This window comes from Dryas octopetala, chromosome 5 (assembly GCF_963921425.1).
Source record: "Dryas octopetala chromosome 5, drDryOcto1.1, whole genome shotgun sequence".
NCBI classification, from domain to species: Eukaryota; Viridiplantae; Streptophyta; class Magnoliopsida; order Rosales; family Rosaceae; genus Dryas; species Dryas octopetala.
Window position 1 is genome coordinate 11,994,229 of NC_141370.1, and position 10,932 is coordinate 12,005,160.

General features: G+C 36.6%; 2 protein-coding genes across 5 annotated transcripts; one reads left to right on the top strand and one right to left on the bottom strand.

Moving 5' to 3' along the window:
* Window positions 1-661: 661 nt before the first annotated feature.
* On the top strand, window positions 662-4,847 carry CGLD27 (DUF1230 family protein (DUF1230)). 2 transcript variants are annotated; one of them, XM_086243432.1, is made up of 7 exons: window positions 663-1,046; window positions 1,632-1,784; window positions 2,082-2,159; window positions 2,640-2,735; window positions 3,819-3,854; window positions 4,189-4,358; window positions 4,451-4,847. In XM_086243432.1, the coding sequence occupies exons 1-7, from the start codon at window positions 813-815 to the stop codon at window positions 4,611-4,613; spliced, it is 930 nt and encodes a 309-aa protein (XP_086099558.1). In that variant the 5' UTR covers window positions 663-812; the 3' UTR covers window positions 4,614-4,847. The 2 variants fall into 2 exon arrangements, with proteins under 2 accessions (XP_086099559.1, XP_086099558.1); XM_086243433.1 differs by lacking the exon at window positions 2,082-2,159 and having other exon boundaries at window positions 662-1,046.
* Window positions 4,848-4,990: 143 nt separating this feature from the next.
* Window positions 4,991-10,223, bottom strand: LOC147284344 (Chaperone DnaJ-domain superfamily protein). Of its 3 annotated transcripts, none has more exons than XM_086243430.1 (5): window positions 9,785-10,223; window positions 8,362-9,252; window positions 7,311-7,396; window positions 6,625-6,765; window positions 4,991-5,857 (listed from the first exon to the last, which is right to left on the bottom strand). In XM_086243430.1, the coding sequence occupies exons 1-5, from the start codon at window positions 10,106-10,108 to the stop codon at window positions 5,713-5,715; spliced, it is 1,587 nt and encodes a 528-aa protein (XP_086099556.1). In that variant the 5' UTR covers window positions 10,109-10,223; the 3' UTR covers window positions 4,991-5,712. The 3 variants fall into 3 exon arrangements, with proteins under 3 accessions (XP_086099556.1, XP_086099555.1, XP_086099557.1); XM_086243429.1 differs by having other exon boundaries at window positions 8,362-9,291; XM_086243431.1 differs by lacking the exon at window positions 4,991-5,857 and adding an exon at window positions 6,998-7,041 and having other exon boundaries at window positions 6,626-6,765; window positions 8,362-9,291.
* Between the last annotated feature and the right edge of the window lie 709 nt (window positions 10,224-10,932).

A 10,932-nucleotide genomic window follows, 5' to 3' on the forward strand; every position in this document is an offset into this window, starting at 1 on the left:
AAATAGTTACAGCCCTTTGAACACTGAATAATCATAATTCATAAACAACCATGGAAAATTACAAGGAAAAAGAGGGGGAAATAAATAAGAAACGGGCATAGTCCATTTAAGCATGCACAGTACAAAAAAGGTCTCTCAATAACAATACAGGGGTCACATGCTCTGGATTCTTTGCCATCCTCATTGATGGTGGATTTTCTTTTTCCTTTTTTTACTGTGATAATTGTATCTTTTTCCTTGGAAATAATCTTCCTTTTTTTTTTTTTGGTTGGATTTGGACTATTTATTCTTCTGTTTGTAGTTTTGTACACATCGAGAGGACAACTCCATCATGATTCATGACCACTGCTATCTCACTCACTTCGGCCCCTTGAAAGCATGAGGAATACACACAAAATTGCGTGGAAGGTAACAACTGCCACGCACAACAAAAATTAATTTTCAAAAGACCCTGACATTTGGATAATCTAACTTACAAACCCACATAATAGACGGTCCAAAACAAATGCACACATAGGAAAGAGAGGCTTGCACACATGTCCAATTGAGAGGGTCCACCCATCCAATGTCAGTCTAATAATCACACATTGTGTCTACCTGGCTTGGCTCACTCTCCAAACAAACGTTTCCTTCAAAGCAAATAACAATATGATTCTGAATCAGTTGTTCTCCTCCACGTAAATAATGCATGGTCCCTGAAAAAACCCTTTTAACTAGAGAGCTGAATAAGGTCCTTACTGGCCAATTAATTGAACAAAGAAATTTAGAATATTCCTCAGTTGCACTGAGTTCAGTTCAATTTTGGGGAATAGATGCTCCGGCTAGATGTGTATTGCTCTCTGCTTTCTACACCTCGAAAGGTCAGGTTAGTGAAGGTTGGTAGCAGCTCAGGCTCATGGCAGATCCAATACCGCAGTGCTCAAAAGCTACAAAGGGGGATTTCTGTCAAGGCCTTGAAAGATGAGGCAGGTGGGGAAACAAGCGGCTCCCCTGGTCGGAGTTGGGAGCCCGAGGCAGAAATTGCGGTTCCTTATGAGCAAAGGCCGGTATGTTTTCACTTCCTCTATATATACTTTTGCAGCAATGGCTTGTTTCAGTGGTCCATGCAAATTAGATGAATATATATATATTTACTGAATGAGAATTTTGAAGACATAGGTTGTCCTTGGCTAGCTCAAGTTTGGTAATGATCTTATGGCTCACTACCCCTCATGAAGAAACCTTTTGATATGGCTTTGTGGACAACAAATTTAGACTTTTAATTGTTCTCTTATATGAATCTGAACACAACATAAAAAGAAGCACAAAAAAGAAAACTGTGTTTCATATGCTGTGGAAACAAATTGAAACCAGCTCTTAGCCAATTTTAAGTCATGGGATTCAATCTAAGAAAGAAGGTGGTTGAATCCCTAGATGATTAGGTCTAAGTGATTAAATTTTATAAGGGTGAGAAGAGGTTTTGAGGTTAACTCAGGGCAATCCCTTATTATGCACCCAATCACTTGGGCAGAAAATAAAATAAATAAACAAGGAAAGGGGAAAAAATAGAAACAGTTCCACACACATAATATCTTGCATATATGCAATATGCCTTAACAATTCATACTTACAGCTATTTGGTTCCATAATAGGTGAATGAGTACTCATCTTTGAAGGACGAAGTCTTGTACTCGTGGGGCGAACTGGGACCTGGGCCTTTTTTCCTTCGTCTTGGAGGTTTGTGGTTGGTAACTTTCACAGTTTTAGGAGCGCCTATTGCAGCTGCAAGCTTTAATCCATCAAGGGTAAGATTAAGATACTAAACATTTTTAAGTCAACATCAAAAGAGATGATATGTCGGTATGACCAGATGCCAAATATATATAGTGCACACACACAAAAAAAAAAAAAAAAAAAAGATTAATGTCTCAAGACAACCAGCAGATTTTTCAGAAACTAGAAGAGAAATGTGTCTCTGTGCTTCCATGTCTAACACTGTACTCTATTATGACATATTACTACAAAAATTAAATAGGAAGAATACATCTACACCAGAAAGGGGTATTTCGTTTGTCTTTACTCCATCTGTTCCACCCTTGCAGGACCCTCTAAGATTTGTGCTAGCTGCTGGAACTGGAACTCTTTTCATTGTATCATTGATCATCTTACGAATTTATCTGGTACCTTTTTCAGCTTACTTCATCCACGATCACTAGGAGGCATGTGGAAGTTTGGACATTGAGCACTAACAAAAACTCATTGCCCAAAGTTCAATATTAGATAAGAAACTCATTAACGTGGTCTGTTGTAATACTGATACTTATGAACTAATTCTAAAAATTCTACTGGTTCACGATTATAAATATCTATTTTTTGCTTCTAGTCCTGAATACCAGATAGCATATTTGCATTGTACAGTTTTCCAGTAGATATGGATATTGCATAAAAACATGCAAGACAATTTAAAAATAATTTAGTCAGGTTTCCATATTGATAAATCAAACAGTACTATTATTAGCAATAGAATTAAATAACTTAATCTTTTAATAGAATGAATGTTACTTCCAAGCAGTTCTCATGCTTAATAATTAATTGATATACAACCTCTTTCATTGAAGTATTTTTAAGCAAGTAAACCATACAAATCATTCATATTGCAGGGATGGAGTTATGTTGGTGATAGACTACTATCAGCAGTTATACCTTATGAAGAGAGTGGATGGTATGATGGACAAATGTGGGTAAAGCCACCTGAGGTTAGCACCTTTGCCATATCCCTTCTTATTTTGTTCCCTGTTCAGTTCTTTTCTTCTTCTTCTTTGGAGAGCAGAGGTAACGATTTGGGAGAAGAGCTTGCAGTGAATCGTCTTTTGTTCCTTGATATTGGAAATCAGGAACAAGGATGAATTCCTCTTACTGGACAAATTAACCTTCTTCTAAGTTCAACTCACATGTCTTATTCAAGTATTAGACTGAAGCAGGTCAAGTAGAATAATCAGGAAATAATGGAATTCATTCAAAGGAATTAACTAATCAGTAATCACATAAGTCTTTGATAATTATGCATATATTGCCTCTCTATATTAAAACTTCAAAACTTTGATTGTGTTGTGGAAAAGTATTCTATTGCTTATTATTAGAGCCTAATAGTTAAACAAGGTTTCCAATAGTCAGGTTGTGTCTGTGTCTGTGTGGTGTATATGTGCAAGTGCATGGAAATTCAATGATATATTAACTGAAAAGGGTAATCAGAGACAATGCAAATCTCAGGATATCAAAAAACTGGTACACCCAGCAATTTAAGCAAATCATAAATTGGAACACATGTCCTAGATAATGGGAGTGAAAGAAAAGAATAAATCAAACTAAAAGCACATCCAATCAAAAAGGAAAAAAAAAAAAGATATAAACCATCTATGCCCATGGCAACCCAATGGATGATGGTTAGAATAAATTTCATTGTTTGATTACTGGGCAAAAACAAGCACAATGTAAAAGAGAGTACTTATAATAAAATAAGAATACAATGAACTGCGTGGAAACACAAGGTAAGTACTTTAGAAATACCTGTTCTGCCAAAATTCATGTTACCAAGCTGCTACATTGGATCCAATTCATCTTGTGGCCAACAACCCCTGAATAAAATGTTAGTAGCAGACTAAGTGAAGCATCTGATCTTAATTTGAGATTTTAAAAAATAAATATGTAGAGAGGTGGTCATAGTTGAGACTTTCAACTACCATCAATCTAGATCAGCTTATTCTTTGAGCTGTCCAGTTAAATGAAAAGGCAGATTTGGCTGACAATTGAAAACTAATAACTCAAAATTTTCCCTGTAGGTCCTGGCTCGTGATAGGCTCTTGGGCTCTTACAAGGTACTAGCAACTGGATATGATCTATCCAATTTCAAATGTGTGCAAAGTATCACAATGTATCCCTAAGAAGGATGCATGCAAAACAAAGTTACTTTGCTTTGAGGTGAAATACAAATGAAATGCACACATACACACACACACCACAGTGCTAAACATAAGAATAATATGCCTGACACTTTTAGCAGTTAGATACAAATGCAGTAATTGTATAGACATTTCTGTTTATTCTATCTTTCCTCATTTTATGGAACTAGGAAAGATGTGAGCTACCATGTATAATATTCTTCTGTAGGATATGAGATTAATATGGAAAAATGAAAATTTTTGCTTGTAGGTTAAACCAGTCATCAAATTGCTGAAACAGACTCTAGTAGGAACAGGGGCATTACTTGTTACAGCAGTGTTGCTATTTATGTTTGCTACACCTGTGGAGGATTTCATTCACACCACATTTTCCACAAAAGAAAAGTCATCAAATGCTTCGGTCTCAAAGTTGAACATAAGGTTTTATAGAGAAATAGAGATCAGAGTCTGAGATGAATTACATACATATTATTTTTTGTCCTTTGTTTTCTGAATGTTACTTAATGTTGCAGAAAAGAGGAGTTGCTTAAATTGCCAATGGAGGTGAAAGCTGATGATGATCTAGCAGCAGCAGCTGCTGAGGCTGCTGATGGAAGACCAGTCTACTGCAGAGATAGGTTTTATCGCGCATTAGCAGGTGGGCAGTACTGCAAATGGGAGGATCTAGTCAAGTGATTAATTCCATATTAATGAGAGTGACGCTAGAGCTACAAAAGGTTTTACAAAATTGTTTTTGCAAACTAAAGTAGTGACCTGCATGGCAATGCCACGTCACCACATCATTTTGTAAAACGGTTTTTGTAAAAATCTTTCAACAAATAGCATTTTCCTCATAACTATGCGTGTAAATTTGTAACAGTTAAAACCAATAAAATTTAAAGGCTTTACCCCATTAATTTAGGGGAACTATGATTAGAAAATCAGGCATAAACAAAGCATGAAAGAATGAACTGATGTAGACATATATATATAAGATGATGTGATAAAAATTGAGCACATCACGTTTGATTTACAACTTGGCTGTACATTATGACCAATTTTTTCAAAGGAACTAGCAGTTACTATAGGAAACATAAAAGATAAACTTTCTGAGACAGCAATTCCTGAGAACAGCTTCAGGAAAACAGCTGCAGAAGCAACTAGACAGTTATGCTCCCTGAATATCCCAAATGATGATCTTTACTAATCTTGGTAGCAGGATGAAAAGTCATCTCCATAAACATCAATATCGAGACACAGAAATGATATGTTCTGGAAAATAACAGCCAATCATACTTGGAGTCCTAACAATCTTGATTAGTGCCGTTTGCATGATATCAAAAGCAGCGCCTCTGACTTCAGAAATCAAGCATTCTACCATTGCAGATAGCTTCACCAAATTGGGGTAAAGCCACAAGCAGTATCCCTTACAAACAAGTTTCTAGCACCGATTGCGAGCTCTGAACGGTAGTTCTCTGATAATATGCCAGAAGCCATCTTTGTGATCAAGAATGCTAATAGCTACACCATATTAGTGTAAGAGAGCCCCAAATGAAATCCCTACCAAAAGAGTTTAAACCAACTTTAATCAACCGTCCTTCAATTATATGCTAACAGCTATCTTTATGATGGTAAAAACTAATGGTGGGATACAGGATCATCACTTTTGCATTAATTTCTGCTGTGTAAACTTTCTGACACCCTGATTAGAGCATAGCAAATCTCAGAAATGAGGCATTTTATCATGCAAGCATCCATGGAGACATGGTGTGCAATACCCTGACTAGTATGCCTCCTAAACAAGTCTTTTGCACCAATTCAGAATTTGAAAAAGTCGTCTGTCAACAACATCCCTGAATCTATGTTTCCTTCTTTTTGCATCTTCAAGATCTAAAGTTCTATATGCAAGAGTAAGAAGATACATCGCAGGATGGAGTCTCCTGCAGATAGCATAAATGGGATAGTGAGTGTATTTCAAAAGGTATAAAAGACTTAAAAGTCAAAATGGGTGTATAGAGGGATAATATGCTAAAGGACCCACGAATAATATCAACACTAAGTATATAAAGACAACACCATTGGTGTGGATGCGGGATTTGATTAGAAACCCAAAAAACACAATTGGTGCTGAGATTTCACTCTAAATACATTTTCAAGCCATTCAAAGATTCCAGATCTTAATTTTATTTTTTTCACTCCTTAACACAGTGTTTGGAACCAAAGGAAAAAAAAAAGATTTCACTTCATTCGTAAATCATTCACTTCATTGAATTCATCTGTAAATGAATTCCAATGCTTAGAACAAAACATTCAAATTGCAGAATTCAATGTTCATTTTTTCCTTAATTAACCGTATCATACTCGAAGAAAAATAATGATCCCAAGTTAGTTTGGTAATCCTCACTCTTAAAGGATTCGAAAATAAACTATAGGTTTTCACATTTCAAACCTGAGAAAAAAGGATTTGGAGTTGATATCTTTAAAACTTGAGGAAACAGTTGGTTCCAATTCCAAATACCTAAAATTTATGGTGTTTTACACTAAATTTATACTTAATAATTCAATACAAGTTGAAATCAACGCCAAGCAAGTTCATAATTAAAACTCCTGTTCTATTTAGTAAAGTACTTGAACCCTAGAGTTAAAGAAAACTATGAATTATGAAAAAGAACTCAAGCTCCAAGGCTACTGCTACGACATTACTTACTTTTCAAATTGTTCACCTGCATCAAAGCCATCCCAATACCGTTGTGATGGCAACATCCGGCCCTTCTTATCTCTGCCAAATGTTTCAATATACCAACCGCCTATGTCATGCATGCCACAGCGAGGCTCAAACAGCCAAAATCTGTCCAAATAAGAAATTTAAGAAAATTATTTAATGATACTATCTGTTGGAATAATCTCATATGATATACATAGGACTAACACATGATACTTTCAACCAATAATTTTTTGGGTTACATAGGTTAAACAGTCTTGCTTGGGAGCAGATTTATCATTCTGTCATATCATCAATACAGGCTAATGACACAAAAAGGAAGCTTCAAACAATTGTAACAGGATATGACTCGACTAACCAGTTTCTTTTGAATGGGAAGTGAGATCACACCACTGTAACTAACTGAAATAAAAGGAACCACGTAAAGAATAACAATAGTAGCAAAAATGCTTGTACACTTCGATAAACTTTAGAATAAGTTAGTCTGGTGATGCCAAAATTATGAAAATTAAGAAACAATTATGAAAGAGAATGAAATTAAGCATAACAAAACAATAGCATGTTCTTGCAAGAAGAAAGAACATAGAGGTACATTTACTTGAAAATGAAGTATCAGAATGAATTCTTCACTGAAATTGCAGTAAAGCTTTCATAAAGATGTCACAGCTTACTTGCTTGGCGGTAACCGGGCTCTAGTGCATCTACACTCACAAACAGACACTTCTTCTCCCAATCCATACCAATGCATGTGTTTGACCTATAAATTTTTGAATATGAATGTATAAATATATACTAATTCAAACATATAGTCTACACATTAGAAAGCACCTCTAGCACAGATATAATTAGAATCACACAACAAATAATATATATATATATATAAAAGAACCGATACGGGGACACAACAAATTTCCAAAAACTAGGACATGGACACGGCAAGGACGCGTCAATTAAAATAATATATCTATGCTTAAAAAATAAAATTCACAACTCACGAGTCATTCACTTATTTTCATCCTAAAACAAAACTCATTATCCACAAGAGGGCAGCTCAGCTAGCTAATTTTCATCACAAAAATTTCAAATCTACCCCTGCCGTGTCTCAAATGTGTCCATGTCGTGTCCAACCCGTGTCCTTGCCGTGTCGAGAGCATGTCCAAAAGTCAAAGTTGACAAAAAGTTTCAACCGACACTCGAAAGCGTGTGTCCAACACGTGTCGGTCACGTGTCGTATCCATTTTAATGTCCAACACACAACACTCCATACTGCTGGAGTGTCGGTGCTTCCTATCACTGACTATAACTGAGAATTCAGGCAGACAGTTATGGTGACTGATAACGATTCTTAATAAGATACTACATGCAATGATATGCATTTGTACAAAAGCAAGCCCCCCTATAATCAAACTCAATACTTGTTGGAATATAATATCCATGCAAGCAATATGAGATGTCTAAAAGGGAAAAGAAATAAGTACACCCCCAATAAAAACCCCAATTTAGTTTAAAGAACTATTGGCAACCATATGTTAGTACATCTTAGAATATGCACCGCTAGTATATACAAGGAACTCCTAAACATCATGCAGAATCTGTAACCTGCAGATTTTCCCTCTAATGAAATATGGCAATAAATATAGAAATCATAAGTGTGAAATTGTATGTCTCAACAAAGATGAAATCCAAGGAGCAAAAGAACTTAAGGAAACCAGGTTTACAAACCAGCAGTGTTCTATGCTTCATAATCACATGGGTTTTGGTACCACTGCTGTTGTAGACAAGGCAAGACCCTTCTTCTGAGCTAGTCCCTAATCCGGTTATGGTTCCCAATAGAATCCTTGATCCAACAGCACCACCTGAATTGGAATCTTCTGAAAACCCATTGCCGGTATGCACAGAGCTTTCATTAGAGCTCAGAAAAACATGAATGTGATCAGTGTCTTCATTCTGTATCCCACCACAATGGCTTTTAGGAGGGACTCTGGTGGCTGTAGCAACCACCCTTCCAGATATATGCAATTCTAAATCTTTGTATGCATCTGATGAGTGATTTGCAATATCCCCAGTTTTCATATTACCATTTTCAACATCATCAATACCACCAGAGTTCACGCAGATACTCGAATCCTCAACAGATTGACAAATCCCCAAACCTGTTGATGTGGAATAAGTTAATTTCTTATTGCTGTAGTATGATAATTCTGGAACTTTATCGACTAGGAAAACCATCCCAAAAAGATCCCGCCCTGATACCAAATGCAGCACCTCTGGAGTTTCATACCAAGACCTCTCTTCAGCTTCAAAGCAGTCAGGAAGAAAGTCCATAGACTCAATTACAGGGCCATAGTAGGCCGCATGTATGGCTGAATAAAAATCTCTCTCCAGCACATCAAAATAACCTGTTCCAACAACCACCTTCTTCTCTGACAACACGTCATTTATAGCAAGCCTATACCACTTGAGCCACTCAACAACTTCCATCCGCTTATATGTAGCTAGATGACACTTATACATACGCAATGTCACGTCCCGCCCAGAATGTTTCTGCATAAGCTTCCTCTGAGATAACAGGTCCCTGTCGTAATGGGCCCTCCTTTCACAATCTGAAAGAATCTGCAATCCATTATCGATTATGCAGTCAAGCCAGAATACCTGTATTTTCCTTGTAATGTACAAATTCTTGTTTGGATTATTGCTCATAAAAGGGTAATGCTATACGGAAAACTAACTAAGGACTACAAGCTTCAAAAATACAGGGAGTAGAACAGTGTGATACGTGCAACGTGCCACCTAAACTGCCACGTCAATTGGTAAACAAAGATTTTTAAGACTTTTGGTACATTTAGCATCCTATTTGTTTTTGCAAGAATGCCAGCAATAAACTTCTCCAAGGCCATAAGTTAATCGAGCTATAACTATAAACCCAAGTCCTCTTTCACTAATCTAATTTACAATTCAAGCTAAACCCAAGTCCTTTATCGATAATCCAATTTAAAACCCAAGCTTTCTTTGTTTGTTTTGAATATTGCAAACCTAATTACAAGCTTAACTTCAGACTTTATCACTATAATCACCGCCCAAGCAAACAATTCATTTATATAGGATAAACTAAAATCAGGGTATTGGAGCAATGAATAGAGAGAACCTCATAGGCGGCGAGGATTTGCACGAATCGGCGAGCAGCATTGGAATCGTTCTTGGACTGGGCGAGGTCCGGGTGAGTTTGTTTTGCGAGTTTGTGGAAAGACGCTTTGATTTCAGCAAATGAGCTGGTCTCCGAAACGCCTAGGAGTTCGTAGGCGTTCTCTGAGTCGAACTCGGCCTGAGCTGACTCGGTGCTGCTACTGAACCGCCGAGTTCCACTGCTCTGATAAAAGAGCAAGAGATAGCACCTTGGATTGGGTTGAATTGAGAGTACACGAATTGGACGATGGCGAATCGGGACGCTGTGCCTGGTGAGAGAGGCCATTTTTTTTATTTATTAATTGGGGAATTTTGGAAATGGCGGAGCTGCGAGTCTGAGACTGAGCTGGTTTCGGTTTGAGCGAGGAACAGTGGAGGTGCGGAGTCACTGCGGAGGGAGTGTTTACGTGTCACTCTGCACGCGTATTTAGAGGCCTTGAATGGTCTGGTAGTGACGCGTGGCAAGGCATTTGTATACCGGTAGTCATTTTTTAAATTTTTTTTTCTTTAGTAGATTATATCCTAATAGAACACATGCAGGTGTTGTCACTGAGAAATAATGCAGGACTGCAGAAAATCAACCTCTTACAATTCAATCAAAGAAAGAGCAGAGAGAGAAAGCATAGTAGAAAAATTGGTAGGGAATTCATCAACCCTCTTATCTCTTTCCCATTCTTACTCTCTCTGTTCTTTTTTTTTTTTACGACCAAATTTAAAGCATAATAAAAAAATGATTTGACAAATAGGTAAAGAATTCAGTCCATTTTAGAGACTGGTTATACTAAACACAATATATTGTATGAAGTCACATTTAGTAGCCCAAAAATTTATTTTCTTAATTATCAGATCTAAATAAGGTCAAAACTGCATCTGTATCATATGTAGTGTATGTGTATATGTTACCCACTCACATGAAGATACATAATTATTTGCACTCACATGTGACATGTTTAACCCACTACTGCTTTCATTTTGTGTCTAACCTGCCATAGACAATAAGACAATTAGATATTTAATGTATTACTAAACCCTCTTACATATATAGAAGATTGCTCGAATTTTTTCTAGCTGCCAAGAAAAACAAGAAAAACTCAAAACAAATTAAATATT